We start from the raw sequence: 22,816 nt of genomic DNA on the forward strand, positions 1-22,816 counted from the left end.
ATTTCAGCTAACTCGTGGTTAGGGCTCCTCTTACCGGCTTGCAGATTGGGAAGAGTTAGATTGTTGGTGAACTGTGGCTAATGTGCAGAAAACGTAGTTACTTTATGCAGACATCTTATTACAGGTAAGGAATGCAATGTAATAAGTAACATATCAAATGATTATTTATATACCTTTATCTCCTTGTCACAGGGCTTCCACCTACTTTTGCTAACATTAAAGAGCAGCTGACAGCATCAGGACAGAATAAGGCCCATAGTAACAGAGTAAACATGAAAATAAGAGGAGACACTGATACTGCCCTGTCTGGGTTATTTGCCTCTGTATTAAGCAAAAAATCGGTAGCAATGACAAGTCAGTGATTGAAGTTAGGGCACTGTTATGTGGGTAGAACTGCAGAATGATGAAGTGTGGGAGGATCTGGAGCATTTAAAAACAGAACTTAAAATGCGTCTCTGGCTAATCCTGATGGAAACACTGGTTTCCAATACAGCATTTTTTTGTGAGTGTGTGGGTTTTTTGGGGGCTGGGTTTTGGGATTTTGTGTTTATTTAATGCACAATGCTATTATATAGGAATTCCTCAACTAACATTCAAGATGCTTGTAAAACAGGAAAGTTGCTGAAATGTAAAATGCAATTTATAAATGTTTACAAAAGTCACACAATTTTATTTAACTTTGGTAAAGTAATAAAAGGGTACATATGAGTCACAATCTTGACATTCTCATAAGAAATGATGAACACAGTGCAGAATGTTGCATTTACATTAAACAGTTTTACTCAAGCAGAAGGAAATGGGTAATTCAACGGAAGATCCCATTGGTAATCATTTTAAATGCGAAAATGGACTTCTCCTTTTACAGTGAATTTAAAGCAGCAATGTCATTTTTGCTTAAATATTCCTTGGGAAAAAAGTGAGAATTTGGATAATTTCCAAAGTTTAGTCTTTGCCAACTTAAAACTATCAATACAATCATTTCCTAATTGTTTCTCTGCCACTTATTTATGTTCCCTCCATGGGTTTCTTAGTCCTGGCCTGTAGTGTCCCCTAGTCCTTCTAGCCCTATTTAGCTGACAGGCACAAATGGTAGAGTATGTTGGTCAGAAATGGGACACGACTTTTATTTCAGAGATGTAGCAATTAATGTTTTCTGGTATAATATTAACGTGCCTTTCTGATTCTAGTTTTGTGGAGAGTTTTATCAGAAGTACTGTACAATTTTGAAATTGCCCATGATCTCTTTATAAAGATTTAATTCAGGAAAATGTACTATACAATGGATGATGCCCTAGGATACAGATTTATTTCCAGTATGCAAATTTATAGGATTTGCACTTTGACAATCTATAGTAAAAATGTCACCAGGAGATGTTCTGCGTACACTACTGCTTTAAATCCCTTGAGTTGTATTTCTCCAGCTGTTTGTTACTGAAGAAAAGTTACACTTGCTTCGGATAAACTTTATCATCCTTTAGCTTATTAATACACTGATTGTTACTTGACAGTGGAAATGATAAGGGTAACACATAGCCCAGCCTGAAGGCTTTGCAAACAAAACCAGCATTACAAAGTGTGGGTGTACTTTGAGAAGTGAGATCAGAGACTTCAGTGTTCATTTTCCATGTTGACAGTATTTCATTTTTTCTTTCTACATTAAAAGTAGATGCCACAGTTTAAAATCCAACCCCCCACCACCACAGCATGTATTCCTCTTTTAGATTCCGAAAGCCAGGTTTAGATTTTAGGTGCCTTTTTGTCCCCATCAGTTAAAGACAACTGTGGGTTAGCATCAACGATCTGATGCCAAGGAAATTAAAGTAATAGGAAATAAGGAATAAAACATCGATACCTTATTTTTATCCCTGCAGTAAGTGGTTGAGAATGCTCAGGTTGAGCAGCTCAGATCTGAATGCTGTCATCTGAAATCACTTCCTGGAGTAGAACCACACTTTACCGGACAGTGTGTCACATAACAAAGCTGACCTTCTTTTGTTATGCAGGATGCATGCAACATCTGTTGGAATCTAGATCAATCAGCAAAGTCAGCAGCTGAAGATTAAATGAAAGTCACAACAATAATTGCGAATTCCTATCAGTTTCATCCTATATTACAGGTGTTGAAATTTATCCATGTGAGACTCACATCCTGGACAACTAGTGGTGGATATTCTTTATGTGCAGCCTGTTAAGACAGCTACTAAACCAGTGCTTATTCAGGGTGATGATTCAGTCCATTAGAAAAGTTAAAAGTACAAGCTTGAAAAAAAAAACCCAAACCAGAAATACCCAACCAAACAGAAAGGGGGTGGGGGATAATAATGTTTGCGCTGCACTGTTTCAGTGTCCTGTGGACAGTTCCTAATGCTCTTCATAGGAATAAAAGGAAGATTGAGGCAGTACAACCACGCAAACCGTTTGACTTCAGCATTAACTTACACAGAACTCAGGGAGAGACAACTCCATTTCACCTTCCATCTTAAGAAGCACGCTGAAATACAATCAGCTTGCTACTGAACATTTTTCCCTCAAAAAAAAAAACAAAAAAAAAAAGCAATATTCCAACAGTTTTTCTAGACATACATGAAAATACCCTGTGATGTATCTCTTTGCATTAGCATTGAAGGTTGAGACACTGCTGTGGTTCATCCCAGGATTTTTCCAGTGTGCAAACCAACAAGTGATGTGAGCTGCATTCTGTGGCCCCAAAAAAACTCAGCAACTGGAGCCCCAAGGCCAAACAAAACAAGCATTAAGTTGAGCTGTCTGCAAGCACCCTTACCTTAAACAGATTGACACTCTTCGGCAACTGTCCATCTTGGCTACCTTTACTTCAGCTTGGCACAAGATGGAGTAAGGCAGACCAGAATCTATCTTCTGTGTTGTATCGCTTTATTAAAAACCAAGGACTACGTGAACCTCAGGGTAAAACAAGGAGGCTGGAATTTAGGTCACTCACTACTCACCAACACTGCAAAACATCAGCAGTATGTCCCCTTCCTCATACTCTGTTCTTAACCCCCTGAAATAAGTCTCGCAAGAACAGTCCAATCTAAGATTTGTATTTGCAATTATCTTCTGTATCTATCCTCCTGCTCCCTCCCACAGTAAAATATAAATACAAAATGTTCACAATTATTTCAATGGCAAATATTTTTTTCTTCTTTCCGACATTCTTTATGGTGTATAAGGAGGTGGCTTTTCAAAGGGTGGGAAATACGGTGGCGAGTAACGAGGCGGAGCATTGGAGGACCACATATAGCTGGGAGATGGCGACATTGACTGGGGGTCATCAGAGAGGCCAGAAGGAGTGGAGGCTGGAAACACACTGGAATGCTGCAGGGAAACAGCAAGAAAGCTGTAATGTAAACACTTCTTCATGTAAAGGACCCTGGCAAAGCAATGCTTCACTAACAAGCAGTGCAAAATTAACACTTCAAGGCTCACTTACTGCAAAACATATGTACACATACGAATAAGTTTTCAAATAACTTGTTGCATTCAAGGTAAGCACAGCCTGTAAGTAGCACTTTTGCATAACGAGACTCCTAGAAGGCATTTAAAAACAGCAAACCAAACAAAAATTGCTTTCTCATCACTTATGTGTACCTGCTGCATTTCACAGAGGCTGGACAACACTGAACTGATGAGTCGCTCTCAAATCATGGGTTTCACACATCAGCCAGTAGCAACAATGAACAGGCTGCAGATAATTTCTTTTTATACTACTTTTTCTCTTAATCACAACTAAAACCTGCCAGAAATTAAAATAACTTCCTCGTTCAGTAAGCAAAAAGCTTGAAAAGGTGGAGAAACAAAATCTGTACATGCCTGATGGTTCGCATGCATAGAATCTACTCCACCATGGTTCCCTAGGCAACACAACATGCTATCCTATAGGAGCAATGGAGGGTGGAGCAGAGTGGAGACAGCACAGCCAGGCTCTGTTGTACTCCCTGCAGGAGCAGGAACGTGATGGTACCATACAGCTGATAAGCCACATAGCAGCTGTCAGATGGGAAATATAAGACATGTCTGTCGCTGAGCCAGCAACCATAGCAAAATGACTTCCCTTAGGTGAACCTTGCTCCTTATAATCTCATTATAATACTAATGCACACCTCCATCCCAAAGTTACCCATCTCCAATGCATGACTGCCCCTCACCAAGCATGTGCTTTGTATTTTTACTGGCTATATCTTTAAAGAAGAAGTGAGAGAATTTTACACCAATCAATAATAAAAGAATGAATGACTGGGTCACTCAGGCTCCACCTAAACATACAGAAATAGTACAAAAATAAGTTGAGGATGGAGGAAGAGTCAGGGAAGACTCTGATGTAACTGCTGGGATTGGTCAATGGGCTGAACCTGTCTTCTCCCTCATAAGGATGCTTACTGGGTAAGATTTACACTCTCTGAGTGCTGAATGCTTTTATTGGAGATTAGAGCCTGTCTGAATATTGCTTTAAATATGTTTTTGCAGTCAGATATCATCACTGGCAATCCACGAACCTTAATTTGTCATGATTTTATATTAATAAAGAGTGTTATTCCATAAACTGTTAGTGTTGGTCCTTCATGGGCACCAGCAGTCGCTGGCAGTGGGTAACGTATTTGAATCATAGTGGGCAGAGGGGACCACTGAGGGGTCCTTCTTATGCTGTTGGCATGAGTCCCTGAACAAGTTGGTCAAATCACCCTCCAATCCAGTGGGAATGTTCAGTGAAGGGTCTCTATAACAGGACACTGACTGATTGGGCACAGTGGTCTCAGCTTTCAGGTCAAACACTGGGATCGAGAAAACCTCCCCCTTTTGTGTGACAGAGGACCTCACAGAAAGCCATACAAACTGTCCCCATTTCAAACAACACAACAGCTCTTCCATCACACCCTGGGCTCTTGCAGGGGCACAAGCTTCCTTAGAAATCCTGGAGTGTTGGTGTGTTTTTCCTATGAATATGTGGGATGACTGAGAAGCACCAACTTGGCCAATTCTTGCTCCAGAGGTAGTGCAGCCTTTGAAAGGGATTTGAGAGGCAAACCTGAGCTTGCTCCATACGCTGTAGAATGGCCAGGGAGAAGGTGCAGGGTGGCACAGACACTGCTGGGCTCAGGGTATCTGTAACACCAGTATCTAGTAATCTAGAGCAACTCGCTCTTGCTCAAGGCAAGGCAAGTCTCCACAGCCAGAAGCTTCAGCTAATGCTTTCATGCAGGTCCTCAAGTTCCCTAGAAGATAAGCAAGGCTCAGACTTGTAATTGCAGTTGAAAGAGAGAGTTGGCTATTTTAAGTATAAATTACCTCAATTTATGCCCTGCTTTTGTGCTGGCTCCTAAGCCAACACCTGTGCTCACAGCAGTGAGACACAGAGAGACTTTCATCCATCTGGCCATGCTATAAGTGTTAGCAGAGCCGCAGCAACACTTCTGGTTGAAAAGCAGGGCAAATCCACCCATGCTGAGCTCACTGCCAGTACTGTGGCTGCACTACAAATAAACCCTGAGTTAAACAGCACTCAATACCAGCCGAGCAGCTGAGAAGAGGACTTTGCAGCAGAGCTGGTTTGGTACGTGCTGAGGTTGGCATTTTTGTCAATGTAAAATGTTAATACACCACTAATGACTGTCCCAGGTTGTGTTAATATAAAAAATTACTCACAAATATGAGTAAATAACTCTAGAAATTCTGCTGTAAGTGTTGAGGCATTTCTAGGAGGCCCTGACAACAGTGTTGTCTAAACCTGGTACTAGCAGTAAAACCATGAAGGTCTAGATTCATGTTACCTCTAATGGCTCTGATGAGGGAGATGGTGGCTATCACAGAGCAAACCTCTAAGCTGGTGTCTAAGATCTTAAGCTTTCGTCATAAAATAAGTCTCCAGCCCTGCTGGTTACAAAGAAAACATCTGATACGTTAAGTTAATGTCCTGGTTTCAGCTGGGATAGAGACAATTTTCATCCTAGTATCTGATGCACTGCTGTGTTTTGGCTTTAGTCTGAGAACAGTGCTGATAACACACCGGTGTTTCAGTTGTTGCTCAGTGTTTACCCTCGCCAGGGACTGTTCAGTCTCTCATGCTCTGCCAATGAGGAGGGACACAAAAAACCAGGAGGAAGCTGGTCAGGACACCTGACCTGAACTAACCAAAGGGGTATTCCATACCACAGCATGTCATGCCCAGTACATAAACTGGAGGGAGTCACCCAGAAAGGCCAGATCGCTGGGTTTAAACCATGACAGTTGATATCACCACTGTGGTAACATCCACCTGAAGGAAGAGTTGAGTAGGAAGTGTCCTCATCTGCTTCAACAGGTGAAAGCTGATGTTTACAGGGGAGTTCATGTGCAGTCACACACTGCTAACAGCACAGCTCCATAACTCAGAAGAGGAAGGGAAGTGTTACAGCAGAGGTGATGTTTGTAGGGAACATTCTTAGACCAGCTGCAGCATGTGGAAAAAACCCATAACAGAATAGCTTTTCAGTCTGTATGTGTCTTCAGGAGCTCAAATAGCTTGTTTCCAAAAGCTCATCTGTTTCTCTCAGACATAGCAGTTGGCCTAATAAAAACTAGCACCTGAACACCCCACTTTGCCTCTATCCTCAGAGCACTGCAGTGCCAGAGGCAATGCCTATTTTTAATGTGGCCTCTGAACAACAGGGAAGGCAGGCAGCAAGCTCTGTTGCCTTCTCTTTCCAAGGACAGCCTTCAGGAAAACACTGCCTTTGTAAGAGACAGCACTGCTATGGACCAGTGCCTAGCAGGAAAGATTTGATATTCTCTGCAGGAACAGGAAAATTAAACTGTGTGGATGACAGGAAGACAGGCCTCCGGAGTCCTCCAGACTGGCTGGATTTAACCTTGCTGTTAAACAAGAAAACAGCCTGTAATGTTCCCTACCTGGAAGTCGTATGCTGAGTAGGGAGGCAGGTGAGGAGTGCTGTGGTAGTAGGTGTTGTAAGATGTCACTTGTGGCCTTGAGTAATAGGACACCGAAGGGTGTGCGTTTTCAACTGCACAGTTCAGCGTAGGGAGGGAAGGAGTCTGTTCAAGCAAAAGGAAGAGAATCTCAGGCTACTTAACCAAGTCACAGCAAGCTGACAGCTAAATGAAAGCAGAAATGATTTAAAGGTGCACTGTTTGGCTCTAGAGCTCAACTCTGTTGAATTAGCAACCAGCAATCCTGTTCCCTCTTAGGCAGCAGGTAAGCCCCAAGGACATTTCATTCCTCAGCCACCCATTATTTCCTCTCAGATCCCACAGACCACGCTGGCAATACCCGAGCCCACACCAGTACTGTTCAGACTGCATCTTCACAAGTAGGAAAAAGAACCCATTCATTTTGATTACTCTGAGATCAGCATATTTCAACTCCTCTTGCACTGCTGCTGCTCACAGACACTTCTATTTGCAGAGGTTTACAGGCTGCCTGGTGTGGGTCACATCTCAAAGGCCACAGTACATAGCTGGGAATGCGTCCTCCGTTTGTTCGGGAAGATGTTGGTGAGTGAAGGTCTGTGAAGACTGCAGGAAAGTTCAGAGTTCTGAAATCAGGCACACTTAGTGCAGGGCCCAATAGTTGTTTGTAAAATAATGTACTACAAATGCTCTTTTCTGAGGGTCTCATTTTGTATTGTTCTGAAGGAGTCACAAGAGGTTGAAAATGAAAAAGCAACCCAAATTTATCTATTGAATGTTCAGTTCTCCCCATTGGTTTGTCCTCTGCAGACAACACTGTATGGAAGGTAACAGGCAGCCAGGTTAAGTGGGGGTATTTCAAAGCTCATGCTGTAAGAACAGCATGTTTTTTTCATTATCTTATGTTTGCAATCTTTCACCTGGTTCTGGTCTCCAGTTCCTCCTCTCAGATTCTGCACCAGAAACCAGATGGAGAGTTTCAGCCTAACATGGCTGTTTAAGCAGTCTGTAAAGCTCAGAAGCCTACTACTGCTATAAAACCAACAATTCATGAGCAACCACCACACATTTCCTTGTAGAAGGTCAGTGCTGTGAAAAGGAAGATTGATTTTTAACGAAGAGCTTATTTTTATTCATCATCCTGGTACTGCCAACACCTCTGAGAAATTTCCTTAAGAAAATGCAATCTCCTGATTTTGTTCACCTTTTCCAATTGTCTTTGGGTGGTGACACCAGATCAGAAAAGTAAATAATTCCCAGTTTCTCCTTAAAGTTATTTCATGACCCTCTTTCCAGCCTGATTGCACTGATGCACAGACCACCTGCACTGAAACACCACCAATTAATTTTGAAAGGCAATTTGCCTGATTTGTCATGTAACACACAGAGAAATTGGTACCATCTTACCATGTCTTTAAAGCCTCCAAGTATCGCTGCTGTGATGATCCCTAGGAACAGCCCCACTATGTTCAGGATCGTGGCTGACCAAAGCAAGTGGTAAAGATGGATGATGTCCTGGCAGCTGCTGACATCAATGTATTCATAGTAGCCTCCAGAAATCTCTACCCTGCTAAATTAGAAAAAAAACCCAACAATAATGATAAAACAATACAACGTATCATAAAATCTAAACACTTCTGCTGGACGGTAAAATGCATTCTGCAATTTAACGATAGCCTGCACCTAACTACAGAGGGAGTAGGGATAAAGCCTGCTACATCCCATGCTTGTGGCATCTGAGCTCTCCCTGCATGACAGTGGCAGAAGATGGCTTGATCTGTTGTGAAACAAACAAGTCCTTCAAGGTCTGCAAATACCCAGATGACCTTGGGTCTGAATCTGCCTCTTATTTCTATCATCTAAATCTCCACAGAGCCTTGGGAGGCTTCCCAAGGACAAACTGATCTTGGAATTAATTACCCAGGGAAATCAGTCTGTGCTCCTCACAGCCAGGAGCGGCTGGGTGGGATGGGCACAGGACAGCACAGCACCAGAAAGCACGGCCAACTCAGCTGCCCACTGCAGCTCCACAATGGCACAGGCTGGCAGACAGAGGTCTTTCTGCTCCCATTTTTAAGCTTCTCCACATGCAGAAAAGAGATGGAGAAGACTTGGCTAAAACCACTGAGGTCATTATTTTGGAAAGGGAAGAGTGGCTCCTGCAACATGTGGCCCTGCAGGTGGGATTCTTCAGTAATGACTTCTGTCATTTGGGGAACAGGGTGGCCTTCAGCATAGCTGACCAGATGTAGTGGGCTACAGCAAATTCCCCTTAAGAAAACATGTTTATCAGGGATAAACAATACTAAGGGCTTATGAATGAATGACTTATCTCTGAGCTCACATACAGGGTTAGGCTCAAACTGCATAAGGGCCTCAAATAGGGAAGAGCAGACATATTTAAGGCCAAGAAGCGGGAGATCCAGGCTCAGTTCCTAAGCAGACTCTGCAAGGGCTGCAGGAACCTGCCCCCTTTCACAAGCCACCCTCCATCCCTCATTACTCAACTTCTGTTTCTTCTTTTCCTTTTTTCCTTATCACAAAGCAGGCAACGGTAGAAGACATTGCAACAAGGAGACAGCAATTTCAAGTAGAATCAAGGAGAGCGTAACCACAGGTTGTAAAAACCTGTATGTTAGCCTGCATGACCTCTATATAACCTGAGCACATACTGTGACTGCCTTTAACAATGCAACCTGTATGTATTGTTTGCAGGAGCTCGTTCCTATAGAGATGTGTGAGAGTGTAAAGCTTTCAGCAAATCTTGGTTTACCATGGAGAACATTCAGCACTTCAAGATAAGTACAGCATGTACTTATCAATGGGAAGGGGCTGGCCTGATGCTGCCACAGACAGGGCTCCCAGCATCAGGAGGGATGCAAGATTGTTATCATGTTTTCTATAATGTCCATATTTACTTAATATGAGCTAACCAGCCTTGAGTGTCTGTGCCTTTCTTATTGAGATCCCAAAAGCATCAGTGCAGTGCAGAACACAGGTATGGTACTGAGCAAGACTGAGGTGGTAACAACTGGTATCTTAGGAGACGATGGGTCAGAGGCAGGACCCTGAACCAGCCTGACTGGAGAAAAAAACCCAACAGCATAGGAAAATAAAAAAGCAAACACACAAAAGTTACAAGTTTTTCTATTTCAATCACTTCCCTGTGTATCACTGTCTTCAGCAAGTAAAAAGGGATCATGTTCTGTAAACTGTCAAAGGAAAATGTGAGCTTCACCCCTATGCAAAGGCTTTCACAGAAACAAAGTCCTGCAGACACCAGGGATTATATCCTTTCCAGCATGTGGAACCACCCTCTCCAACAGCAGCTTTTGATCTTCCTCCACCATCACCAATAATTTAAATGAGGGCCAGCCCAACTAAGTACTGTGAGAAACGCTAAGCCTGAAACAGCCCTAGGCAAGAGCCAGCATTAAAAAAATCAATTTATTAATTGCTTGATGACACACATTAGACTCTCCAAATGATAGAAGCAGCGCATGCTGTAAACTAAGCTGGCTTAGGCACAGTAGCCACATTTAATGGTGGTGTGATCACTATGCAGGGGTTCTTGATTGGTAACCACCCTTCTGACTCATCTTTGCACAGTGCTGTACACCTTCCAGCCTCTCGGGACCATGCGGGATATTCACTAGGCAGAGAGGACACTGACTTATGAACAGGCGGGTGGTACCAGCCTGCGAATGCTCCTCTGTTAGCAAGGTGACAAGGCAAGGAAGCACTGTGTCCCAGTTTCTGCATCTTCCATCTTCCAAACCAAAACAAAACGCAGCAAACAAGGGACACTCAGTAGAGGAAAATCTGGGGAAGGCATCAAGCATGGAAGTAATGGAAACTCCTACCCTCTTTATTTTTCCACCTGGGCTGGCCTGAAGCTCACCCATAGCTGGGATGGCTTTAGTGTATTTCATATATCCCTTTCCTTGGTTACCTGTTGCCTGGGAGCCCTTGTGGCTAGCAACCACAGCTCAGGATCCCTTCCCACAGCAGCTGTCATTAAGTGATGTTTTGTCCCTGCCCTGTCCCAGCCCTTCAGACAGTGCAAACCAGCATGACTACTGCTCACCCTCCCCACGGCCAGCAATGGTATCGTCAGCTTACTCACTTCCCACAGTTGTACAGGTCACAGCAGAAGCAGGTGTTGGTTTTTATTTTCGGCGTGCAAGGCGCACGGCGCTGTGGGTGACAGATTGCCTGTGTGAATGCAGAAAAAACACATCAAGCATGTAAGGACATAACCACCAAACATGGTTTCCAGTGCTGTCTGGCCGGCTCTGCATGCAGAGTTTATGCTGATCTCCAGATGAGCCCCAGGAAGATTTTTCTTCCCTTATCTTGCAGCACAGCTCCTACAAAGTACACAGTTATACTGGAATAGAGACATGCTAGACTAGAACAGACCAGCATTTCCTTTCACCATGGGGAAGTCACAGATAAGCACATTCCTGCAAAGGAAGGGGGTTGTGCAACTCTTCTACAAGTAGCCAAGACCTTGCTGAACTAACACTCCTCACCACACAGCAACTCAAAGTGTTGTCAATAGCATGATACAGTCTGACAGAAAGATTCCCATACTGGTGAATGACTAATGTGGTTAACTGTCTGCCTGTGGGTAGTAACACCCAAACTCACATGGGTGGTCTTTGGGCTGAAAAGAGAATGGACCCCACCAATGCCACTGGGTAGTACTTACTTTGCATTTTAATTTGGAATACAGTGGTTATTCAAAACTACTTGGGAACTCGTGAGGAGATCTGATTGATTCCCAGTGCACAGCAAAGGCAGGAAAGGATGTTCACACACTATCAGTGTGTGGCAGGAACATCCATCCCCAATGGGATTCTCTTTGAAGAAGACACTAGACAGCAGAGGTGCAGAAGCTGTTACGTGTTGTTTGTATCCTCCAAAATTACTGCTGGATGAACTCTTAACCCACCACCCTGCTCCTGTTATGAATGTGCAGCTGAAGAACTGGAGAAACTGCTCTGTTTTCCTATCTTCCATCCCTTCACGGAGACAGCAGAGCCAACCCTGCTCTCACCTCAGGTGGAGTCGTGCTCTTGGAGTAGTACTGACATCGCCCTGCGTACAGCGGCCTCAGATCCTGCCAACGACAAAGCACCAGGCTTAGCATTGCATCAAAATCAACCTCAGCTCACTGGTGTGGGAAAAGGCTTTAGAGAGACCCTGCTCTCGCATCAGCACCGCAATACAGTGGTGTTCTGCAAAATCCACACATGCAGCAGCTCCCCACCCAGCCCCTGAGCCCCAGATGTTGCTGAACCCTGGTCCTTGGAGGCATGTATTTGTTGCAGCTAGCATGGGAGGCACACGCTATTAAGCCAGGCTCATTTGGGTGAGGGCAACCCACCCCAAACTGAATGATTCATTCCTCAACCCCTTTGCAGACACATCCCAGGGCTGCCTGACGTGTTTCTGAGGGTTCTTCATGCTGAATCATAACAACTGCTCCTTAAATTGATGACAAATTTGTCTTTCTGGGCTCTTGACTTGCGGGAAAGCTCTGGAAGATTACCAATGGCTCAGCCTGCACACGTGCATTAGCGTCTCACTTTGGGGCAGTCTGGTCCCCAGGGCAAAACCTCGGGAAAACAACGCTGGATGCATATCCACACCAGGGAGACCTTCCAAGGAGCAGTCAGACATGCTCTCTGGGGATCTGATCCAAAGCTCAGGGTGGCAGGGCAGCGGCAGGCAGAACGCTATGTGCTAGTGTGGCAGGGGCACGTCTCCAGACAGACAGTGACATTTCTGGACTGTTCAGGGGTGAAGTGAGGCCAAAAGCATGTTCGTACATCAAGAGACAGAAACCAGAGCCCTTGTCATCCCCGCTGCTCAGGTCTGGCCACCTCAGGCATGCAGACAGCCCCGAGGACAGCCAGGAGCAGGTGCCAGCTCATGCCATCACCCAACCCATGAGGTCAGCATCCCAGAGCCAGTCTGCAGGGCTCTGACCCACCCGGCCAGGACCAGGAGTCAAAGGAGCTTCACCATTCTATCAAAGCTAATGCCCCACATGTCCTCACGAGGGGGCCAGAACTTGGTGGTTGCATGCAGACAGAGACCTATCACGCAGCTGAGCAGAGCTGCCCATTGCTCTGTCAGCAAATCCTGCTGTCCAGCTGCCGTCTTTCTACCACTGGAATGCTCAGAGGCAGGAAAGGGAAGCCAGCTTTACAAGGAGAATAATGAGGAGTTCCCACTGCAGGGGTAATTCTGACCGTCTGAAATTCCCTCCCATTCCGATCACAAATAAACCCCAAATCTGCCTTTTTCATCCCATTTTGCCAAAAATTTAAACAAAAAAGTCATCAAACCACAGAGCTGCAAGACAAAAATCTGTTTGCCAGTGTTTCAGTTAAAAAGTTGAAATGGAATTGTGGTTTTTAATTTCTATACCAATAACTGAAGCTTTTGCACATCCCACTGTACTAGCAATTAGTCATGACAGCAGTAGCTCGTACTTTTTCAAGTCATCAAATGGAAACTGAGAACCTACCGCAGTGCTTCCTGTTTACACTGTAACACTTTAATGAGCTTTGTATCAAATTGCTTCACTCTACTACAAGATACAGGGGTTCAATTAGCATTAAGAACTACCTCTGCTAACATTTTAAATACAACAGATGCAACCGCTCAGACATTGTCCCTTGGCAATAGCTGTAATTCACATTACCTCCCATAGTTCTGAGACTCGGTAAACACATAAAGCATACACAAAAACCCCTAAAAAAAAGCTCTTAGACCTTAATGCTTGCTGTTAATTTCAAAATATTTTTTAAAAACTGATACATTTTCCTGATGTTTATGATTTAAACCAGCATTCAGCACATGATGCATATTCACAGACTCTGATGGCGCCTGATACGGGGTTATAGCCACCATCACTTGTTTTCCTTGAGCAAAAGCATTGCAGGACCTGTGTTTTCCTGGAAGTACTTACTATGTGTCTGGCAGCAAAGACACCGTCTACTATGGCACAGCAGAACGCAGCAATGACGCCAAAGCTGATGAAGACGATCGATGCAACCAGCTGAGAAAGGAAAACAAAGCAAAGTATCATCCACCTCTCCACAACCAAGCGTTTCGTGCCCTCTCCACACGGATACGTAAACCACAGTCAATAAGGCTTCAAGCAATCAATGACCCAAATGTTTGCCCAGGCTGCTGGTCTCATTGAAGGCAATGGGATGTGCATCTCCAAGGAGCGCGTCTGCTCCTGCAAGGCGGCAGCAGTAGTAGTGTTGTGCCAGACTGGTACTCTGGGGACTTGATATTGTAATGCAAGTTCTTCCACGACTCCAGCTAAACTTGGCTGAGGATACACCTCCTTTTCTGGCTGTGCTCTCCTTAACTCTTCCCTGGAGAGAAAGGAGGGGATTTCTTCTCTCCCTGTCCTGGAGAGCTGTGGGGAGCTGCTCCTATGCACACTCCCCAGGCTGGAAGGCCATAGGAGACCACTGTATGTGACCCTCTCTGGTGGGACTGCACCTTCTGGAAACAATGCTTTAATGCAGGCATTAAGCATGAATTCATGAGACCAGAAGGCAAGTGATCAGCCTATGCCATCGGTGTTATACACCTTCACAGCAGCCTGGCTGAGCTTCTTGGTGCCCACAGGCTTGGGGAGCTGCAAGGAAAGAGATATCTGCCTTCAGCTCAAGGAGGGAATTTAGACAAGTCTGATCCAACGGGTCAAGGGAGGTGATTCTCCCCCTCTTCTCTGCTCTAGTGAGAGCCCACCTGGAGCACTGTGGCCAGCTCTGGGGCCCCCAACACAAGAGGGATGTGAAGCAAGTCCAGAGCAGGCCATGGAGATGCTGCGGAGGCTGGAGCAGCTCTGCTCTGGAGCCAGGCTAAGAGAGCTGGGCTGGTTCAGCCTGGACAAGAGATGGCTCTGGAGGGACCTTAAAGCAGCTCCAGTACCTAAAGGACGACTACAAGAAATCTGGAGAGAGTCTTTTTACAGGGCATATAGAGATAAGACAAGGGGTAATGGCTTTAAACTGAAGGAGGGTAGATTCAGAGACTACAAAGAAGTTCTTCCCTATGAGGGTGCTGAGGCGCTGGCACAGGGTGCCCAGAGAAGCTGTGGCTGCCCCATCCCTGGCAGTGTTCAAGGCCAGGTTGGACACAGGGGCTTGGAGCAACCTGGTCTAGTGGAAGGTGCCCCTGCCCATGGCAGGGGGTTGGAACTGGATGAGCTTTAAGACCCGTTTCAGCTCAAACCATTCTGTGATTCTATGATCCTCTTCCACTGGCCACATCCTGCCCTTTCTTAAAATTAGGGTGAAAGCATTCAGAAGATAAACCAGAAATACTCAACCTCCCACCCAGGTACGAAAAACAGTCTGTACTCCAACTACACCACTTTAAACACCACGTCTGCCAAAGTGCCAGTGCTCAGCTGGGGGACCACGCGCAAGTGCTGACGCAACCCTTCTCCTCAATCCTGAGCAGCCGCTCAGCCACTGGTAGCAGGCTCCAGACCAGCTCATCAAACACAGAGCTCCCAGTACCCACCTCCCTTGCCAAAGCACATCAGGGATACGGACAGGGCTGTGGAGGGAGGGGAAGTGTGGCAAACAGGTTCACAAAGACATAGCTTGGGGAACAGCAGTACTTCCACTTAAAGAACTGGAAGCTTAATTGGGTTTTTCCCTGGTGGTTTTCCACTCCAGTGATCACAGCCTTCAAGTGTTGGCTGCTGGCAGGAGTTAAAAACTGCCTTTCTGCAAGTACAAAGGCAACTCTGATCATCGGGAGCTTTAGGCAATAATAAAAATCACTAACAGCACAAATACAAAAGTAACAGTTAGCTTGCCCAGCACTGACAGGTATCTCAGATCTCCAGGCATGGGGATGTTTGTTTTAAAGCTCCAGGTGCTAAGTGTGCTCAAAACGCTTGGTTCCTGCCACTGCACAAGTATCCAGCTCTCAGAAAGACAAGCCAAACCCCTTGACAAACACAAGCCAGAAGGATCCTGATGTATTTTTAAAGTATCTCAGGATTTTTAGGTTAATCACACTGGTTTTACCTAAACCTCTCTCAGTGAAAACAGACCTTCCTCCAGCAACATCCGTGTTCAGACAAGGTCAGCTTGAGCAATGAGTGGAAAAGCAGGAGGCCTTACTCAGGACAATGGAAACAGTCACTGTACAATTGCTTAGTTCCGTGAGCTTCAAAATGAGAGAAAATAAAATGGTTTTCTAAATGAGACAAGTATTCAAGACATGCAGGAGTAGACAGAGGATACTGTGAAGTTAACCCAATGACCATACCAACAGGTCACCATCACTAAGAACAAGCTATTACTGGACCATTAGATGCTGTGCCACAAAATACTTGCAGATGGCAGCAGGTGACAAGTTTTCCAGGATCAAGTCCTGTGAAGGTCCCTGTTTCTGTCAGCTGTGAACCCCAGTGTTTCCTCTCCACTCAGGCCCATGCCATCTCCGCAGCTGGATCACAACTTGCACTATCCACTACAGCAGTCACGCTGCTTCACTACCACAGCCAGTGAAACCACACAAGGGGAGGAAGCACAGCTTCTTGCAGTCTTGGTGGAAGAAATGGGGTTTATGGCTTAGGTTATTTAGTAGCAAGTTTAGTCTTCCTCTGTATTGTCCTTTGTTTCATGCATACATGAAAGAGGATATTCTCCCTAAATAGCATGATCCCTAGAGATGGGAAGAGAGCCAAACACTAAATATATACAAGCAGGTTATTTGTCGGTCGCCCCTGGTTGCAGATAGCAGCTTCTAATACAGTTATTTAAAATAAAAGAAGGTTAATAATGATACTTCCCTAACAGCCCTACTAGGATATAAGGATGAGGTGTTAGAAAATGGCTTGCTCACTTTATTTACACCATTTTTTCTCTCTCAGCTGGAGAAAGAAAAGCCTGAAAACCAGACACTGAGAATTTATGATAATCAAACAGCAAATAAAACCATACAAATTAATTTAAACACACACACACCATGGTTTTTAACTAATCTCATTATTGCCAACAAGATTTTTGATTTGGGGTTGACAAACCTGTCACAGCAGCAAGCAGAAGTCCCTCTTAAGAGCTGTGTGACAGCAGTAATTGGTCTTTGCTCATCTAAATGCTGCTGAGGCCAGCCACGACAAGCAGCATTCGGACAAGAACAAACTGGGTTCGGATAGTGCAGGACATGAAGCAGGAGCATCCTGGGCTGAGAGTCCCTTTGGGCCATGGCCCAGGGACACAAGGGCTGTGAAGCTGTCGGTTACTTTTCCATGGCATGTCTGACTGCCACAAAGGCATCTGAACACTGACCCCTCACTTGAAAACTGCTGAGCGCAGCTCGGGTGTAAGTGAGAGGTGCCAGCAGCGCTGGCAGGCAGCAGGCAGAGCTGCTGGGCAGCTGGCCCTCCCTGAGGCATGAAAGCTCTCCCTTACCTCGACAAGTGGGAAATGCAGACGCACAGCATGAAAGCTGATACACTGGGGTAGGAAAAATGAGAGAGGTCTATTCCTGTCGGCAGGCGGGAGAGAAGTGAGAAGTGCTGCTTCAGGTTAGCTCTAGCCCTCAACCACGCTGGCTTGCTCGACTCCTCATGCTCCACAGCCATGTTACGGGCAGAAACACGCACAAGAACATGGCAGCATAATCCTGCCATCACTAAAGAGCCACTGCGTAACAACCAACACCAGAACTGCCTTTAACAAACCAGGACACTGGGAAATTCACACAGATAAAATAATCCCGCACTGCCAGTGGAATTATGGAAACATAGAATGGACAAAGCTGCTCCTGGGCAAAGACAGGCTGTGCCTAAGGCAAGGGGACAGTAAGTGACAGCTACTGCATGTCCTCTGTGCGGTCAGAGCAGACACTGGAGCTGCCAACTGCAGCAGCAGTGACGCAATCCCTGCAGAGCTGGGTCATGCATGCTGCTTAGGACACAAAACAATAGAGAGAGGAAAAGAATTAACACGGGTTATTCAGGGGTCAGAATGAAAAAGTCAATCAAGCCAGAGCCCCGCTGTGTCACTCACGGGCACTCCTGTGAAGAATGCAAGACTGGCATTTCATGGCCATTGCTCAACCAGGCACTGACATGCTGCTAGGACAGAAAGAACCGGACACGCTGTTCTTCTAGAGCCAGGGTGAAAACAACCAAAAATATCCACTGGGAAACCCACCTTCCCTGCGCCCTGTCTGACTGTGGGAAAGGCAGCTCTGCCCTCCTCAAAGGTCTGCCTACCCCTCTCCCTACCACGCTGCAGGGAGCACACTGTTCGCAAGCAAAGGGCAAGGCAGCCCAGCCTCTGGGTTAGGACAAGCACAGATTTCTCCCAAATCCTTCTGCAGCTTGGCAAACGTGCTTTAGCCTTGCTCAGCAGCACACCCTGCTAACCAGATCCCCATATCCCCTCTCCATTCCTGCAAGAGCAGCGGCGCTAGGCCTGCGGGACAGGCTGCAGGGACGGACGATCCCCCCTTAGTGCTGTGCAGCCTCACATGAGGAAGGCTGGAGGGATCTTGCTACCAGAGCATGGGGCAGTCACAGTGGGGGGGACTGCAGCCCCTCTCTCTGGAGAGCTGAGCAAGAGAAGGAGGCAGACACACCAACAGGATGCTACACGAGCTGGACGGAACTCCCCATTTGCTATCTCTCATCAGCCACATGTGTCACACAGAGAACACAGGCTGTCAATCTCAGTCTTACTTGCCGCATCAGGTACCAGCCTCTTCTGGTCTCTCCTCCTTTTGCTAAATTCTCCCAAAAACTCCCCCCCCCCCCCCAGACCTGCTACTGACACCTCCAAATACTACAGCCCCTACCTTCAGGCAGGGGCAGGAGGATGAGAGCCTTGTGAAACAGTATCTGCAAGACAAGTTAAGAGGCCATCAGAGACCCAGCCAAGGCCACGTCACTCTCCTGCGCTTGCCAAAGTGGGTAACCTGGGCCAGCTCTGTCCCCACTGCAGAGACCCCTCAGACCCCAGCACAAACTTAGTTGTGATCTTATCGTATCAGCAGTGGTGGTCTCGCCTGATTTGTGCTATCTACATGCTCGCTGCCCACTGCTTTCTTCTGAATGTTACTCCCACGGGATCACAGAATCACAGAATTGGAAAAGGTTGGAAAAGACCTTTAAGATCAAGCTTAGTTTAAGTCCAACTGTTCCCCCAGGACTGCCAAGTCCACCACTAAACCATGTCACTAAGGGCCTTGTCTACACAGTTCTTGTACATTTCCAGGAACAGCGATCCCACCACTTCCTTGGGAAGCCTGTTCCAATACCTGAAGGGACACTAGAGACCTGCCTAGACAGTGGCTGCCCAGCCCCAGCACACAAGAGCCTCCTTGCAGTGTAAGGAGGGAACCAGAGCGCTGTGGTCCACACATCTGGTCTAGCCAGCATCCTCTGTGCTTCTCAGGTCCCCAGCTGCTATTTTACAGCATGCCAAGTTTCTTGGCCTTCCTTCCTACTTGAAGAGGTGTTTGGAAATAAGGATCAAGAACGCGTGTGTTAATCAGCAACACCAGAGAAGTTGGTTGCTTTTCAATTACACCAATCTTCGTGCTTTCAACACGCTGATATCTTGAGTGACTTATTCTCTAGACATATACAGAGCAGAGAGCTCTGTGCACTCCTGTCCTCAGGATGGCCTTTCTGCTGGGCCCCCTAAGGGATTTCACCTCTGGCCTTTGGGCTGAGTTATACTACCTGCTTGATCTTCTTCTCTAGCCTTTTGTTAGGAAGAAGCCAAAAGCAATTTTTGTAGAGTCTCTAAGAATTTACTGAATTTACTTTAAAAGATGACAAATAAATGTATTATGCTCATGTTATTCACCATATTATGTATCCTATACTGTGCCAGCTCAACAGAAACAAAGCACCGGGCATGAGTCTGTGATGCACTGTGCTAGAAACTCCAAACATTCAATTTCAAGCCCTTTAAAACAAAATCCCACTGAGTTCAATGAGACTGTGTAAAGTCACTTCGTGCTTCCTTCAGCTTTTCTCTTTATTTTCATTTAAAAATATCAAGGTTAACAGCCTTGGTCTCCTGGCCTGCTAGAAACCATCTCTAGCTCTCAACAGATAAGCAACACTACCCTGGAAGAGTACAGGAAAACCAGTAAAACTCTTTAGATGCAGAATTTGAGCTGTTTGTTAAAAAAGAAGATTTTATAATGAACTTACCATTTGCCTTTTGTTTTCTATCAAGTTTGATCCAATTATTCCAAGAAACGACCCAAAACCAAGCTGAAAAACAACATATTGTTAGCATTTAGATCAGGAGAATAGACAACATATTTTACATACAGACAGAACACAACTAAATCCAGAAGCAGCAAAAGAACATACTGGGGACGTGTGAGCACTCATTCTTCAGCAAGGAATCAGTGAAGTCTCTCACTAGTAGGAACTATCAAGTGTATCCCTTATATGACACTAAAAGCACATGCAGAAACCAAAAGGATGAGCTCTGAATTCTATCCCCTTCCCAGTGATGCTGAGAAATGGCTGATGGATGAGGATATGCTTTGCTGTCTTGGAACAGCCCTATGAATGCTCAGGAGCCTCCAGATACAAACCTAGCAGGACCACATCACTAGTGATTGAAGGACCAGGCTTTTTTAACCTCACCAAGGGTGTGAGCAATCAACTAAGTTTTCAACTCAGAGAGTTTCTAGATGGGAAGCATGGAATACGGGAGGATTATACTTGGGATGATTTAGCAGTTTTCTGCCTTCTTCTACTCTTCCCTCTTTTCCAGGGGTGGGGATGCATCAACCAGGGTCTTCTACCAGAAAAGCTCCTGCCAGCCCAGCCAACAGAATAAGTTACTCCAGCAAAAGCATCTTTTCCTGCTGCCATAACTGAAAACACTCCTCTTATTTCAGTTCAGTGAAGTCAGCCAGGAGTGCAATTTCCCCCCTCCTTTCTCCATAGCCTTAACCTATTTAGCTACACTAAACAGAAGTTTCTAGGACAGAGCAGACCTCAGCCAGGCCAGAAACAGGGATGTCAATCAGGAATCATGGACTATGGGGGGCGATGCAGAAGTACTTCTGCGTCACACTGAGAAAGGTCTTTGATTGGTGTCGAGCATATCCTACTCCACTTCTAAGAGATGGCAAAATGAAAAATGCCAGAAAAGTCCTATAGTTGGAGTGGTTGTATGAAGGAGATAAAAATCTAGTCAATAAGCTAGGGAAGCAGTGAAGAGCTGGGTGAGAACGCCAAATAACTGGCTAACTCCTCAGGAAGCAGAATAAGGCGTGAGACAAGCTGCAGTGATTCAAGAATGAGTCAACTAACCTGGAATCCGTATTTTAAGATCCAAGAATAGAAACCAACGGTTTAATAAATCCAATACTAACAAGCCGAGGCACGTGCAGAGATTAGCAGACACAAAAGCGATGAAAATTTGGGCTTAAATCTTCACCCACTCTGCTTAAGCCCAGAAACATTTGGTGCAGTGCTGTGGGCTGCTAGGGCTGCTGGCTCAAATGGCAGGGCTTAAAGCTTCCTGGCTGCCTGCCTTCCACTCTGAGCTCTTGGAGACTGCTGTCCCCACATCAGAGACAAACTACCATGGCAGAAAGCACAGCAACAAAGGCGGGTGCTGCTTAACACTGGGGCAGCAGGTAGGCAGGGTAGAGCCAGGGGCCCTGCTGAACCTCCCCAAACTGATCTGCTAGTGCTTCTTGGCTTTTTACTTTGCTCAAGAAGAAAAACGTTCTGTGCCCTTTGAGCTTGATCTGACACATTTAATAGTGTTAATTTCACCCCAAAGGTGAAATACTAAAGATAATCCAAAAAGAAAAAATTAGAGCAAGTCTGTACATACAACAGGTGAGGACCAAATAAATCAGTGGATTTCTCATTAATTAATGGGAATTTTCATTGCATTAATATGAAAACCACTAATTCTTCTATGGATGGCACAAAGAAATCTCAGTAATCTGCACACATTGCATCACTTATTGATGGTGATATGATTCCCTGGGATGTTTGTCTGAAAGGACAGGACACAAAATGAATGTGCTTTTCCAGAGTAAAGCCCCAAGCCAGCATGCTTGACAAGGAGCTGTTACAGAGTTTTACCAGTCAAAGCCTAAGAAAGGTCAATCATTCACACAGATGCTGGAAGCTGGTATAACCTGGAGACAACACATGTATGTCAGCTTCCACAAGGGTGCTTGCCCTCTGCACCTGGTTGTTACTTCTGTCTGCTGAGCATCACTGTTACTCTGGGCTTCCCAGGCCCAGGTCAGATATCCAGCCATGGGCGAGGGTATTTCATACAGAGGCACAGCCAGGGTGTTCACAGACGTAGTTGTGAAGGTGTTGGTGACCATGGAGGAGGGTGAAGGCAGCCTGGCTACAGAACAGGTTACTGCAGCCTCTGGTTGTGTCAATGAGGAATTGCGCTGTCTGGGGAAAAAATATCCAACAAACCCCCACAAAGCCACAACCAAACAAAATGCCACTGAGGCAGGGAATTCTTCAGTGCCTTGTTCTGTCCCTCCTTGGGAGCAGAGGCCTGGGAAGCTAAACCCCTCATCAGCCAGCCACTTCTTTGCACGTCTCCTTGCACAAGAGGTGTTTGCACAAGTGAAAGGAGGAAAGACTGGTGTGTTAGGCATAGCACTGATGAGACTTCCAATGTCCCATGAGATGATCCCATCCATGGATCTGGTCCACGCAGTGAGAAGTCACCCAGCACATGAAGAGACTTCTGCTCTATTCCTTACCAATGCAAGGTACTCAGGGTAGAGAAATCCCTGATGGAGACGCACACAGGCCTCACATTTGTGTCAAGTTCTGGATGACAAGACCTGCAATGAGCTGCTTCTT

General features: G+C 45.6%; 1 protein-coding gene across 2 annotated transcripts in view; it reads right to left on the bottom strand.

Annotated features, from left to right (window-relative positions):
* Positions 1-649: 649 nt before the first annotated feature.
* The window catches only part of TMEM255A (transmembrane protein 255A), a 28,358-nt gene continuing 6,191 nt past the window's right edge, over positions 650-22,816 (bottom strand). The window contains exons 3-9 of one of the 2 annotated variants that reach the window (XM_062613356.1): positions 20,153-20,215; positions 13,907-13,996; positions 11,984-12,046; positions 11,048-11,136; positions 8,329-8,488; positions 6,904-7,047; positions 650-3,336 (exon numbers count right to left, since the gene is read on the bottom strand). In XM_062613356.1, the coding sequence (XP_062469340.1) occupies positions 3,178-3,336; positions 6,904-7,047; positions 8,329-8,488; positions 11,048-11,136; positions 11,984-12,046; positions 13,907-13,996; positions 20,153-20,215 (768 nt within the window). In that variant the 3' untranslated portion in view covers positions 650-3,177. Of the gene's footprint in view, positions 3,337-6,903; positions 7,048-8,328; positions 8,492-11,047; positions 11,137-11,983; positions 12,047-13,906; positions 13,997-20,152; positions 20,216-22,816 lie in introns of both variants that reach the window. The other variant, XM_062613354.1, reaches the window with a different exon arrangement.

The sequence above is a fragment of the Pezoporus occidentalis genome, unplaced genomic scaffold, assembly GCF_034315485.1.
Source record: "Pezoporus occidentalis ecotype Australia unplaced genomic scaffold, CSIRO_AGI_Poc_V1 ctg165, whole genome shotgun sequence".
NCBI lineage: Eukaryota > Metazoa > Chordata > Aves > Psittaciformes > Psittacidae > Pezoporus > Pezoporus occidentalis.